Consider the following 14,989-nt stretch of genomic DNA (forward strand, 5'->3'; position numbering starts at 1 on the left):
TATTGTGTTCTGGGCCAGTTTTAAGTGTGAATACATAAATAAATTGCCTTGGTTATAAAACTAACAAAACAACCAAATAATCAATAACTATTAATTTTTCTTTGTCTCAAAAACACATCATATCACTGCAAGATTTCTCTTTGGTTATCAAAACTGGGTCTTACTGGGAACCCAGTAAGGCCAAGTGGTTTGGTCACTCTCACAAAGAAACTGGAACTAGAGTTGTTTAAAGCTATGTTTTCCCATGACTATGACACGAATCAGAAGCTTAGAAGAGGAAATGCAACCTTGGAATTCTGACTTAACTCAGCCAACATTCCTGCTGGTAAAGAAGCATGTCTACATTATCTCTATTGATGCCTTCTACCAAAAATTAGAGGAGGCAAACTTCACAAAGCTTTACACACAGCCTCATTAAAAAAACAAATTGAGGATAATTATATTTATAAAATGAAGTAAACCCAAATAAATGAATGCAGAAAATAAAATGAGTGCAGGGATGAGATCCTAAATGTATGACATACGGTCCTGTTCAATAGCTGGGACTCAGAAAGCATGTTACTTGGTACAACTGAGAACTTAGGAGTAAGTATGGGTGCAGCAAGAATTTCCATGGATTCAGTATTTTTCAGTATTCAGCAAATAGCAATGCCTGTTCATACATCAGGGCTCCCTCCCTAGAACTTTGCACAACACCTTTGAAAATGGGACTTCACTGTGAAGTTTTACATAATGTTTTTTTCATAATTCTGAAGTATCTTCCAGAATGAATCCCAGTTATAATTTTGGAATGCAGTATGACAATTAATTTGGGTACACGTTGCAAGAGCTGCACCAAACACTTCATTATGTGTGTATACACACATGCAGACACACAGACATCATTCCTCTCCGGGATTATAATTCACTAAGGAAATTTTGGGGCACAATATATTGTTGCATACATTACATCTGAAAAAAAAATAATTTCACTAAATAAAATAAATAATGAAGAGTAAGTTAGAAAGAATGCAACAGGTTCTTGTTTCTACCTTGTGCTTAAGTTATAGGTTAAATGTTTTTCCAGTCAATCAGGCTGGAGGCTGTGGGGGAAGGAAGGGAGAGCTAGATTACATGGGATTCTTTCTAGCTCATGAAAGATAAATATAAATTCCTAGATTCTTCCTTACTGACTCAATAAAAATATAAGGTGCTCCGACCAGCCGGAAGCTCCTAATTTAAATTCCAGTTTATGCTTTGATCAAGAACAGTGTGTCTTCGCAAAGTTCCTGCAGTGCTGGGAGAGTAGCATGGGCACAAATGTCTCCTAAGGAGCAGCCATTGGGTGCAGGGGTTTGAGAAGACGAAGAGAAGGCGTGTCTTCCACCTGCTCTGCCGGAGACTTGCTGCCCTCAAAGGGGGAAGCGAGTTCCCCACCAGCCTTGCACGACTTGGCTTTGGCCCCCAACTCCTTCCCATTGGTAAAAGCTGGAGTTCTTTCGAACCTAGGTACCTCATCTCGTATTCCACACGGAAGGTGTCCCAGGAGATGGTAGGAAAAGCTGTTTTTTATTCATTTTGAACCAGCCGGACTAATAATACACATCTTAGACAGCAACCTCCCTCCCCTGCCCTCGTCCTGTACTAAGACTGCACCAGCCCCAGCCGCAGCCCCGCGCCGGGCTGGCGCCCCCTGGTGGCCGGATGGGCCATAAGCGCAGCGGCGCCTGCGTTCACCCCGAGGCTCAAAGGACTTGGGCGCTGGGCGAGCTGCCCAGGCCGTGGAGGCCCGGTCGTCCCTTGCCCTCAGCCCCAGGGACACGGCGGAGCTGACCGAAGTAGCCTCGTCCACCCTCACCGAGGGGTGGAGGGTGGGGGACGTAGGCCAGCACCCGGAAATAACGCATGCCACTTCCCCTGCCATCTCTTGTTCCAAACCCAGGGCGAGTGGGGAGAGCCCTAGAGAAACATGAAGGCAGGGCTAGAGCGCAGCGCGGCGGGGAGCGCGCCCGGGACATTCTAGAGCTCGAGCTCGAGAGGAGGCAGCGAGCGTCAGAGTAGCTGCAAACGGATGTGAGCAGGAGCTGGACGCGGGGAATCAAGCAACACGTTTTCCTAGCACTATTTCAAGAACTCTAACCCCGCACGAGGGCAGGTGCTATTCGGGAGATTTGACCGTACTAACCTGTGAAGTAAAAACGTTCTGTAAATTATTAGAATACAATATGAGGAGTGTATGTGGGGGGGGGGTTAATTTCCCACCGGTGCTCCCACGTGCAAGCACGTTTCTTAGTAAATGAACAGCAGTTAGAGCACTGCATATCAATGCATTTTCTAGCTTTATATTTCTACTTTTTTAAGTGGGAAAATGCAGACCATCTTCAAAATGTACAATAGGATCTTCTTGGTAAATGTTCTAGGTGACAAGGGGAGTCGGAAATGAAGGATGACTTCTGGTTAAGTGAAGGAAATCTGCAGTGGAATAGTGAGTCCCCTACCATTTCAGAAGCCCGTCATGTCGACCTTGAGTTACCGTGTCTTGTGTTATTAACTAATTTTAAAAAGGCTTAGACTGTAGAATTTCCTTTACCTATTGTGTCAAACAAAACCAATCTTCAAAAAACCTCCATCTGTAGCTAACTCTCCTTGAAAGATATAAAATCTAATGTTAAACTAAAAAATACAGAGCGACACAATCAAAAGCAAATCTCGGTCAGAGCATAAAGTACTTGAAACCCGAATCTGCATTCCGTTCCTCTCCTACACGGCTCTGAGGTGGGGGAGGCGGTTTGTGCTGGTGCCTGGTGTATAATCGGGTTAATCCAGTAGACAAAGAATAAACCAATAGCCCTCCCACCTCACTTCCCGCTCCCCTTCCCCTCCCCCCTCTCCTCTCCCCGTCGCCCCCTCGAGGGGGAACAGAAAAGGGGAGAGATGGGCTTGGATGGATTCCGGATAAACTCTTAAAACCTGCAACTTGTTGTTCTAATGCTAACACTGCGTGGCCCGGATTAGTTTTCAAGGTTCATTCCCTTTTCCTAATGGCAAGGAGAAAGTTCCATAAGTCAGTCCGAGCCTAAGGCTCGTCCACATGGCCTCTGGGGAAACCTTAAGGTCAGTGTTTCCTTGAAACTAGATAAACTGACCCCGCCGTGCCCAGCCCGGCCCCGCGGGCACCCCGCGTGACGGCGCCCGGGCGGCAGGACCGGCCTGGGGACGCGCGGGGCGGCGCGGTTGCCCTTTTGAATGCCTCCTGCGGCTCGGAGCGCTGGCGGGCGCTGAAGTGTGAGTGAATGTAGCCCCGCGGAGCCAATGAGCTGGGACCGGATGCGATATATCCTCTGGGACAACAACTGCTCTGTTCCGCCTCGGATCCACATGACGCCATTTACTGCTGCCGCGGCCGCCGCAGAGCTCCCTGCCTCCGGAAAGGCGAGGGCGCAGGCCAACGGCGAGCCCCCCCCGGCCGGGCCCCAGACCCTCCTCCTCCTCCTCCCTCACCTCCTCCTCCGCACCCACCGCCCCCGCCTCGGCCTCGCCGCCGCGCCTCCCCAACGCCCAGTCTGCACCGCTGAGAGCCGCGCGGCGCAGCGCGAGCGGAGGAGAGGGGCCGGCGGAGCGCGCAGCGCCCAGGCCCCCGCGCCCGCCCGGCCCAGCCCGCGCCCCCGCGCCGCCTCCGCTGCGACGCGGCCGCAGGACTTGGCCATCTGGCTTTACATTTTCTCTGAGGCGGTTTTCTTTTTCTCCTTCGCTCATCTGCCAGGAAAATAGACTAGCCGTTGGCGCTTCGGCCTCCAGTTCATTGAGAAAAAGGAAATACTCCGCGTGCGTTTCTAGAAGGGGGGTCGCCCCCAGCCCCGAACCCCGGAGTGCTAATCGGCTGGGGACTTGGCTCCGGATTTTCCTCTCCTTTTTTCCTCCCGCCGATTGCTCGGAACTTGGACTGAAGCAGGAGTTTGGAAAGAAGGGGCGAAAAGTTTGCATCGGGGCTGGATTTTATTTGCACATCGCAGGAAGACGAGAATCCAACGGAGAGGGGTTGGTGCAAAGCCGCGATCACGGTGAGGCACGTTTGGCTCTTCCCCTCCTGGCGCCTTGGCCGGCGCGTTGTGGGCAACATGGAGTAGGTGCAGCCGGACCAGGAGTGGGGTCTGTGTCTTCCTCAGGCCTCCCTTTCTCTAACCCCGCAGGTTTCCCGCGGGGATCCAGGGAACTGCCTGTGGAGCTGCCTTGCCCCGGGCTCGGCCTGCCTCGGCGGGGGCTGCAGTGCGCGCCGGGTACGGTGTCCCCAGCCCTAGGACCCCACGCGCCCGCGCTCTGGGGGGGTTTGGGGTGGCTGACTGCTCGTCGCGAGTCGGCTGCTGGCCCTGCATTGGCCGCGAATTCGGCGCTGAGAGCAGGAGAGGGAGGGGGAACACTTTTGTGTTTTCCATGTCCCCTTGTAGGCGCCCGCATTTCTAACCTGTTCTTCGCCGGGGAAGGCAAGTCCTGGGTGAGACTGTCCCGAGGCAGGGCCGCCAGCGGGACCGAGGGCGCGCGGGTCGCTCGCCTCACGGGGGCAGCGAGACCCCGCGGGTGAAAAATGGGCAGGGTGCCGGCTACAGAGGCGAGCCGGTGCGGGTGGAAGCGTCGCCCCACCGGGCGCCGCGTCTGCGGTTCGGAAGTGCAGCTCTCTTTTTTCCGTTCTCTGTGGTCGGCTTGGGTCACGCTTTTTTTATTTTTGGAAGATTGGGCTGACCTAGCACAGGAAGAAAGTCGTCAAGCGGTCGCGATCGTTTTCCATTACCTGAAAATAGGTGGCTAAAGAGGTTAGTTTTTTTGTTGTTGTTAACTTCCTTTGATGGACTGATCTACTTGTTTGTTGCTGCTGCCTTGAATTCGGAATCTTGTGCGTTTTTACAAAGCGGTTTGTGTTTGCCCCACCCTCGTGCTGAAGTCCTTTCCCCTTAATCCTTAGTCTGATCACACGGTGTTCTTAATGGGGGTTTCTAAGCATTTTCTGGGTGGGGAATGGGGGAGCATGGGGAGTGGGCGGCGGTAGCTGCAAAGGAGGCTAGGAATGGGCTGTAATCATTTTTGTTTAAAAAAAAAATTCTTCCCCTCCCCCCAAAGATGCTACTTTCCACTGCAAGCAAATCTTCGCGGAAAGTTTCCAACCTAGGGATCTGCGTCCTGCACGCCTGGCTTGTGCAGTGGGGCCCTGGGAATTGCCCTTTCTAAGCAATTTTCCTTTCACTTTTTCTCTCCATCCAAAAGGAGATGGGGTGTGCAGATTGCAGGCAATGTCCCTTCGGTCAGTGCATGGTGGAGTCGACCAGTGTGCGTGGGTTAGACCTCTGCCCCGGCAGTGTGTCTAAGGCATGGCTTTCGGCATCAGGGGCTTGAAACCTGTGCCCGACATTCGAGGGCCTTTGCCAGAACGCCCCGCGATGGGCTGCGTGACCTCTGCCTGTGGGTGGAGTGGCTCCCTCTTGGAGCTGGGAGGCAGTTCTCTGGGGTGGGGTATATTTTACCCGGGAGGTAGGGAGGGGGAAGTGTGCTCTAGCGTTTCAAGGCACGTCCCCTTCGGAGGCGCCCGCACCCCCGCCCCTCGCCTTCTAGGCAGTCTGGGGATTGTGTGCAGGGGGAGGGCAGCTTGGCCCCTGGGCTGTGTCAGTCTCCCCGGAGGAAAGTCCCCCGGGGCTCTGACTGTGTCCCACCTGCTGGGGACGGTGTTGGGACGCTGATAGAGCCGATAAACGGAGTGAAAGCAAAGATCAACGTCGTCTTGTCCGCCTTTTCTATGGGAAGTGAGATCCGGTTTCCAGCTCTGCCTTGTTCCGAATTGGGAGGCGTGTGTCACCTGCCAGTGTCTCTTTTATAAAAATCGGAGACTGGATAAAGGTCCACTTTTTCCCGTTTTTGTTCATTGTAGACTTGGCAAAGGGGGTCATAGTTTTGAAATTTATAGAGGGTTTGCAGTTTAATTGATTACATGTCAGAATGATAGATTTGAGACGTGACAGGAATTTTTGAAACACTTCCTGTTATCCCCAGTCAGTTTAGGTTCTGAACTATTAAGTTTTTGGAAACAGGCACAGCAGTTAAGATTTTTGACATAATTTATTTCTAAAACAGAACAGTCTTTTAGGTACAGAATTAAAGATGATGCTTTCTCAGGCTATCAAGCTGTAAAATATTTGAGCCACAAGTTGTTGAGAAGTTGAAAATAAGTTCCTGTCTTGTTGCTGGTTGTTCTTGTGTTCCTGGCACCTAATAGGATGTGAATGGATTTGTTTTTAATTTGTAACTTTTGCTACTATATAGTTAATAATGCATGACTGTTGTGAAATTTATAACATCCTTGTGGGGGGCGAATATTTGCTTTTTTGCAAGTCACATTCATTCTACGGTATTCTAAAAAGTTGCAAGATGCTGGCTAAAATATAGTCAAAGGTATTTGATGTAAAAGCAGACAAAGTAAGAACCAAGAATGTCTAGCCTGCATTTATTGATGTTTGAGGCAAAAATGACTACGACAAAGTTAAACCTATCTCGATTTGAATCCTTTGGCAGCAGTGTTGTGTTCTAACGTTATTTTCTTACAATCTTTACCTTGAACCTGAACCTTGCAGTTTTATGATTGAAACAAAGATTAGCTTTGTGTTACTATACATCGCAAGATTAAAGAATTGTCAGTACCCGGTCATAATTTTTACTTATTGGCATGGCACCGATCGTATGGCTATTCTAAAACCCTCCATGGCCACTGCATTTCAAATCCTGTTTCTCTGGGGGAGTGGAAATCGAAGAGTTAATTCAGGTGGGCGGAGAGTGGGAAGTATCCTGGAGTGTAAACCAGCTCTTTCCTCTTGGTTTCTGTAGGAATTCAGATGTGTTCTAAGCCCGCTGGAGTGACCACACTTCCCAGACCTGATGGAGGCCAGAGCTCAGAGTGGCAGCGGGTCGCCGTCCTTGCTGCAGGCACCCCGTGACATTGGCAGGCAGCGTGGGGAGCCCGACCCCAGAGAAGCCCTCACCCAGCAGGTACACGTGTTGTCTCTGGATCAGATCAGAGCCATCCGAAACACCAATGAGTACACAGAGGGGCCTACTGTGGTCCCGAGACCTGGGCTCAAGCCGGCTCCTCGCCCCTCTGCTCAGCACAAACATGAGAGGCTCCACGGTCTGCCCGAGCACCGCCAGCCTCCCAGGCTCCAGCACCCACAGGTGCATTCTTCTGCACGAGCCCCTCTGTCCAGGTCCATCAGCACAGTCAGCTCGGGGTCTCGGAGCAGTACAAGGACAAGTACCAGCAGCAGTTCCTCTGAACAGAGACTGTTAGTACCATCTTTCTCCTCGGGGCCTGTTGCTGATGGGATAATCCGTGTGCAGCCCAAATCGGAGCTCAAGCCAGGTGAGCTTAAGCCCCTGAGCAAGGAAGATTTGGGCCTGCATGCCTACAGGTGTGAGGACTGTGGCAAGTGCAAGTGTAAGGAGTGCACCTACCCTAGGCCTCTGCCATCAGACTGGATCTGTGACAAGCAGTGCCTTTGCTCAGCCCAAAACGTGATTGACTATGGGACTTGTGTGTGCTGTGTGAAAGGTCTCTTCTATCACTGTTCTAATGATGACGAGGACAACTGTGCTGACAACCCGTGTTCTTGCAGCCAGTCTCACTGTTGTACACGTTGGTCTGCCATGGGCGTCATGTCTCTCTTTTTGCCTTGTTTATGGTGTTACCTTCCAGCCAAGGGTTGCCTTAAATTGTGCCAGGGGTGTTATGACCGGGTTAACAGGCCTGGATGCCGCTGTAAAAACTCAAACACAGTTTGCTGCAAAGTTCCCACTGTCCCACCCCGGAACTTTGAAAAACCAACATAGCACCATTAATCAGGAATATGACAGTAATAAGGATTGTTCCTTTTTTTCTTTTTTTTTTTTTTTTTAACACATATGCAACCAACTAAACAGAATCTTGGCACTGTTAATAATAGAGGGTTGGGATATCCTTTGCTGTTTGCAGTGAAACGCTTTTTGTCCATGTGCCATTTTAACTGATATGCTTGTTAGAACTCAGCTAATGGAGCTCAAAGTATGGGATACACAACTTGGGGACCCATGTGTTGCATAAGCTAAAGCAACAGACACTCCTAGGCACAGTTTTTGTTTGTGAATAGTACTTGCAAAATTTGTAAATTAGCAAATGACTTTTTTTCCATTGTTTTCTCCAGAGATAATGTGCTATATTTTTGTATATACAATAATATTTGCAACTGTGAAAAACAAGTTGTGCCATACTATGTGGCACAGTCACAAAATATTATACTAATATGTTGTACATTCGGAAGAATGTGAACCAATCAGTATGTTTTTAGATTGTATTTTGCCTTACAGAAAGCCTTTATTGTAAGACTCTGATTTCCCTTTGGACTTCATGTATATTGTACAGTTACAGTAAAATTCAACCTTTATTTTCTAATTTTTCAACATATTGTTTAGTGTAAAGAATATTTATTTGAAGTTTTATTATTTTATAAAAAAGAATATTTATTTTAAGAGGCATCTTACAAATTTTGCCCCTTTTATGAGGATGTGCTAGTTGCTGCAAATGAGGGGTTACAGATGCATATGTTCAATATAAAATAGAAAATATATTAACGTTTGAAATTAAACAACTGTTTTGTCTTATTTTACCTTCTCTTTGTTTTTGTTTTTTTTTTTGAAGTGAAAAAACCCACATTTTATGTTAAGACTAGCATTTCAATGAAATAGTTTCACTTATCTACAAGGTTCTTTAAAGGGGAGATTCAGTGATTTCTTTTCTTTCTTTTTTTTTTTCTCTAGAGCTAATTCTAGTAATCGGGAGGGAAATAACCGAGCATTTGACTCCGCTGTATTAATCCTGAGATCATTGTTCCTGTTCTTCCCTTTTACAGATCTGTTGGCTTTCCTTTGTTTTGCATGTTTAAAAAAAAAAAAAAAATCTTAAACTAATTCATTCGGGAGACTTCCCTAAAAGATTAACAATTAGGTTTTTTTCTTTACATACAGAATTAAGTATTAAGAATAGCCAGCCATGAGGCTAATTCAAGACCAGAAAAACGAGTTTAGTTCAACATTTCTTGAATGTCCTCTGTGTCAGGTATGCAGTATACACAGTTCAATGCTTATAACTGAGGCAAAAACGTTTTCTTGACTTAGCTGATTATGGCTATGTTTTTTGCAGCCTATATGGTTTTAGACCTAATTATCACCATGATACTGCGAGTTTATGTTGGAAAAGACATGAAAATTATAACTTGGTTTGATTCAGGTGTTGGATATCGTAAAATCTCATCCTATATTGGCCTAATAATTGAAGCCCAAGAAAGCCAATTGAGAGGCCCTGTCTTACTTAATCAAATTATCCAGAAAATTGTTAAATTCCACTTTGGGTAAAAGACGCAATACCGCAAAAAGCCAGTGTGTTTGCATTTGTCTTTCGGGAGCAAATACACGGTAAGCTGTGACAGCCCATCTCGGTTTTCTTACTTGTAATAAGTCACTTCATTAATTAGTCAGTTTGTGGATGATGATTTTTTTCTTCTGAAGCACAACCTCTTGCTGCCAAGAATCACCGGAAGTCTAGAAAATGATTTACCTATCATTGTTTAATCTTGTTTCCTGTTCTGAGCCTCCTTCTCTTAAGAGGTCTTATCCTAGTACAGATCGTCTTCTGTTTTGTTTTTTAAAATTAGCTTTCAAGGAAATATACAGCCACTTAAACCAAGGCATTTCTCTAAGGACCTTCAGAGTCCTCTAAACTTTCTCCAAAAAACACAAGGTTAAATTAAGTTAGACATTATTTACTCTAGTTTCAACTTTGGAATACTGAGCATTGCAGTTCTAATACTCTAAGATTTAACCCTGATGATCTACAAGAAATTAATGTTGGAAAACAAGGCAGGGCTTCTTACTCATTGTACTGTTGTCAGGATTTGTAGAGCACAAACATTTTGACTAATTAGCTTTATTCCTCAACAGCTGCCCTATGCACTGATTGGACTTCTTTAGTATAGAAATTGCAAGTCGTTTTTTTCAACATACAAGCAGCTTTCCAAGTGTTCTATAGACACATTGCATCAAATGCAATCGGGTGCTTATTGAAGAAGTAGACTAAGAGCCCTCCCCTGTGGTTATTCAGAGTTGTATGGTGTGTCCTAGGAATTTGTATTTTTAAAAAAAATCACTAGTCATGCGTAGTTTGAGAACTACTGACTTAGGAATTGATTCCTAATTTAGCACTTTTTTTTTGAATGGGATAGATGTAAAGCGTAATTCCCTAGTTTGAATGTAGAACGTAGTAATAAGCCACTGAAGTCAGAAGATTTGTGTAAGTATATATTAAGTCCTGATGAAAATTACTTAAAGATAAATAGGAAAATTGGATTCCTCAAGAAGCTTCCAATGAAACTACTAAAATGTTCAGTATTTATATATATTGTATAAAATTCATTTTCAGAATATGGAAAATTAAGTGTTTATATATAAACAGACTGGAAACAGCTGGTACTCATAACTTGAGTGTGTGAAAGAGTTTTTAAATATTGCAAGTCATCTCACTGAGATGGAGGAATAACCAGTTCAGGTTTTTAATCTCTGTAAAGTTCATGGAGATTCATACATAAATACCATGAGTTTATAATCCAATGGCCATTATTTTGATATGATAGGTTAAAAGTAGAATGATAGAGCAAGCATGTCAATTGATTGCTATGCATTTAGGGAGATCTCAGCTATGTTTTCTGGTTTCTTCCCCCCCCTTTTTTTAAGAAACCTGTACATTCTCTAGATTGAGATTCATTTAAGAATGACAACATGATCGTTGTTAGTTAAAACATTCATTTATGTGTATTGAAGAGGAGATTTTTTTTTTTAAGGCCCTGTCAAATTTCTACCATGTTGGAGCATGCTCTGGGAATTGTCAGTGAAAGAAAGCCAAAACCAAGTGCAGGTACTCCCAACCAAACTTTTGGCATAGCTTCTTTCTCCAACACACTTTTGTCTCAAATATCACTTGTCTCCAGGATGTATAAGTTAAGACATTGATGATGCCAGATAAAAGAATTTGATCTTTGCACGGTGTTGTGAGGTAACTGATGGGCAGTTGATGGGTTTGATGTAATTTATTAACTCGAGCAGATAGGTCACACTTTTCAAAGGTTTAATGGGTTTAGAGTTTCACTTGCATTTATATCCACAATTGGCCATTTGCCTCCCTCTCTTAAATGTGCACAAGGACCAGATAATACGTGCAAAAGTCCCAACTTTGAAAACTGGTTAAGCTGTAGATCAAAAACAGTTTCTCATCTTGTGCAGTGTATTTCCTGCTATTTTGGTAAGGAAAAATGAAAATAGGGCATTAACTTGTTACATCAATATTGATACAACATTGGTTTTCGATACTCATTATGGCAAAAGTTATGCTAATTTCTATTTTAATTAAGACAGTTGCCTTATTTCTCTGTGACATACCAAGGGTGGGTATCCATCCATTGAAGACCAGAGCAGAATTTTAAAAACAAAGCCTAACTGATCAGAGCGATGTTATACATCTGGAATATTTAATCACTGGTTTGGTTATTCATGGGAGGATAAAGCTGGCAGACTATATTCATCCTATACTTCTGATTTTATTTGGGTGCCACACCACCACCCTCCATACATCATGAGACAACCATGCGAATAATGAGAGACAAAATGTGAATACCACTAAGGATAGTGCATCTCTAGTCAAAACTAAACTTGAAATACTCAAGAGTCAAAAAAGAATAAAGAAGATAGAAATACAGCAAATAAAAGATTAGCATTGAAATTTACCTATGGCTAGCAAATGTTTCACATTTTTATCTAAAACTGCATTTTGATTTACCTGAAGAATTTTTAAGAGCCAGGCTTATTTGTCAACTAACTTTTTTTTTTTTTTCTTTTAAATAAGCTGCTAAAGGAAATTAGAATGAAGCCTGTCACCTAGGCCTCTGGTTTGTCTAGAGGAGGCAAGTAAGACTTCAGCATACCTTAAAGGAGTTTATTTCTCAAAACAATTCTAATGCACAGAGAAGAATAAATAATTTGGCTTAATACAAGGACCCACTTGGAATGGAATTTGGGCACCAAAATAATTTGGCATTTCAATTCATTTGAATGTCTACTCCTCACAAACCACAGGGCTAGTCGATGCAATGCAAAAGGAAAGTGTTAGCGACTTTAATGTGAGACAGGACTTTCGTAGCCAAGGCATGAGCAAGGTGCTATGAGAGGAGAGAAATTGGAAAAGCACTGATGGGTTCTCATTAGTGGGTTTGGTCTCCAGATGTTTGCAATGGTTACAGCTACTGAAATGCCAGAGTTTTGCTAAGAGAGATGCAACAGAATTGGTGTTACTCATTATACAAAACTATGTTCACCATGCTTATATCCTAAATCCTAAGTGAAAAGTAGCGATATTTGATTAATATTTAAACAGCTATATCTTGCTATGTTTATTCTTAATTTTAAGATTCACGGTTCACTAAAAACCTTCCCTAAAAAAAAAAAAGGATAAAAAATACATTTTTAAGATATACAACTAAGAAATAGGTTGAAACAACTTGTTCTTCCAGTGTTTGCTGAAATTTACCTCTTGTCATTAACCCATATTTTTAGCTTGCTTCGGTACCTAGAGAAGGATAAGTACTTCTGAAGAACAAATTGGGGATAATCAAGCAGAGAAAAAAAAAAATAGTGTGAAGGGAAGTGGTTGAGCTTTGGAGCAATTCTGCCTTTGCTAAAACACAATCTCTGAGACCTGGCTGCTCAGGTTCACGCGACTCTCAAAGCCTAGATGACCATCTCTAGCACTCAAGTTAATATAACTTACATATTTTGAAATGGCTTTCTGCTCCAAATAACATCTGGTTTATTGACTTGCATCCATACGACTTACAGTCAAGCAGGGCTCTGATAAAAAGCACATTTGCATGAACTCTCATTACTCCAAGCTCTTCATAGGCTCAAGGCACTCTTTGTAGCCCAAATCTGGTTTTCCTGCTCAAAAGTAGACACAAAGTAGCCCTAATATCTAGCTGTTCATATCAGAAAACTGGTCCTGAGGCTCGTGTTGGAAAGTTATCTTTATTAGGTTCAATACAGCATTTAAAGATGCATATCTGTTGGTCACTGTGAACATTATAAAGCCTAGTGACCAAGAGGCCTAGCACGCGTCAAGCAGTAACACATACAGAGCCTTGAGATACATCTAGTACCTGCTATGTTGGCAAGCTAATGGTTAGGATTTCCCAAGGGATGTCTGTCTCTGACCTGTCACTCTGCTAGTGAGGAACTGTCCAGGGGCAGGAGGGACCACACAGCCAACATCTGCTTTCAGGTCTAGATGTCACCTGGATTCTGACCTACACAATTAGGATATGGCCTCATTGATTTAGTTCCAAACATTCATCAACACTATACCTTTAAGCTTAAACTTTGGAAATGGATTCTTTTACAGGCTATTGGTCTGACTGTAGTCATCTGTGAAAAGTCACAAGAACCCAACAGTGTGTCTTCTGGGCATCTGCCCTGCCACATGAACAATCAAAATTATAGGCCTAGCATGCAATTACTTGTTTCTGAGTTAATGTTTATTGTGTATCTTTAGCGTAAAGGATGTTACAGTAAGTGGGGGAGAAAAGCATTCACTAGGTCTGTGACTGTGAACTAGTGAATTAAGAATGATGCTTATAAGCCATTTGGACGCTAATATTGTAGGACTTAAGATTCTAAGTCATAGCAAATGACTGGTAGCATTACCAACTTGCTGTCCTGGGCAATTCAGCCCCTCAAGGGGTATTTGGCAAGGTCTAGAGACATTTTTCGTTTTCACTACTGGGGGTGGGAGGGAGGAGCTATCGGCATCATGCAGGTAGAGGCCAGGGGATGCTGCTAAACAATTAACAATGCCCAAGACAGGCCCCCATCACAAAAATTATTTAGCCCCAAATGCCAATAATGCTGAGTTTGAGAAATCCTGCTCTATCAGAAGCTGGAGGACTAGCGGAAGAATGTAATATATCCTCTGACCCATGGCAAGGAAAGCTGTCAGCTGTGGGAGGAAGGGTGCGGTCAAAGGACATGGGGAGATTGCTGGAACCAAAACTTTGGAATTTCCATTCTGAGTGCTAAGCCTCTGAAATTCTTCTAATGGAAAAACGCCCTGCATTTGTAAATATCTATATATGCCCAATATACCTACTTTTCTGTAATGCTTGAAGTTCCTGAGCTTTGGAAATAAGCCCCTATGCAAATGCCCTCCTCTGTTACTTATTAGCTGTGCAGCCACAGGCAAGTTACTTAACTTCCCTAAGCCTAATGTCTTCTCTGAGAGATAGTAACTCTTGACCCAAAGGTTGTTGCGAAGGTTGAAGAGATATGTGTAAAATATTAACCCCTGAGAATGGGGCGAAGTAAGTACTAAAGAAGTATTTACTATTATTTTGTATTTCAGTTGATTTGTTTTTTTAACCTCAGGCACAATATTAAATCCTGGAGATATAAGACAATATCTCCTGCCCTCTAAAACTTGTCTGTAGGACAACTAAACAAATATTTACTATAGAGTTTAATACATGTGATAACAGACTGAAAATACACATGTGGAGGAAGTGATTAACTCTCTCTTGGGTGTGGTGTGTGGGATCAGGAAATTTTGCCAGAGGCAGTAATGTCTGCAGAGGAACTTGAATGATTCTCTAAAACTGAGGGGCTGGGTAAGGAGTCCATAGACAGCTGGGTGTGAAAGAGGAAGGGACTCCTTCTTTAAAAGTAAAAGAAGAAAAAAGAATTGACATGAAGCCAAATGGATTGATAAATTTCAGATAAATGTTTCTTTATAAGAGCTTTTAGTCCTGAAAATTAGCTTCTAATAAATATGTACATATATACATGTATGTGTATATATACATGTACTCAAGAGATGCACATCTTTAGAATGTATTGATGTTGTAATTGTTTC

The 14,989-nt window shown here is 44.0% G+C and overlaps 1 protein-coding gene across 2 annotated transcripts; it reads left to right on the forward strand.

Moving 5' to 3' along the window:
- Positions 1-3,602: 3,602 nt before the first annotated feature.
- SPRY2 (sprouty RTK signaling antagonist 2) lies at positions 3,603-8,649 on the forward strand. Of its 2 annotated transcripts, none has more exons than XM_027591320.2 (2): positions 3,603-4,040; positions 6,844-8,649. In XM_027591320.2, the coding sequence occupies exon 2, from the start codon at positions 6,895-6,897 to the stop codon at positions 7,840-7,842; it is 948 nt and encodes a 315-aa protein (XP_027447121.1). In that variant the 5' UTR covers positions 3,603-4,040; positions 6,844-6,894; the 3' UTR covers positions 7,843-8,649. The 2 variants fall into 2 exon arrangements, with proteins under 2 accessions (XP_027447121.1, XP_027447122.1); XM_027591321.2 differs by lacking the exon at positions 3,603-4,040 and adding an exon at positions 4,124-4,256.
- Positions 8,650-14,989: the final 6,340 nt, after the last annotated feature.

The sequence above is a fragment of the Zalophus californianus genome, chromosome 3, assembly GCF_009762305.2.
Source record: "Zalophus californianus isolate mZalCal1 chromosome 3, mZalCal1.pri.v2, whole genome shotgun sequence".
Classification (NCBI taxonomy): Eukaryota; Metazoa; Chordata; class Mammalia; order Carnivora; family Otariidae; genus Zalophus; species Zalophus californianus.

What these genes read in the sequence shown, in the direction of transcription:
- SPRY2 (XM_027591320.2), top strand. Translation starts at nt 6,895, where the DNA reads ATGGAGGCCAGAGCTCAGAGTGGCAGCGGGTCGCCGTCCTTGCTGCAG.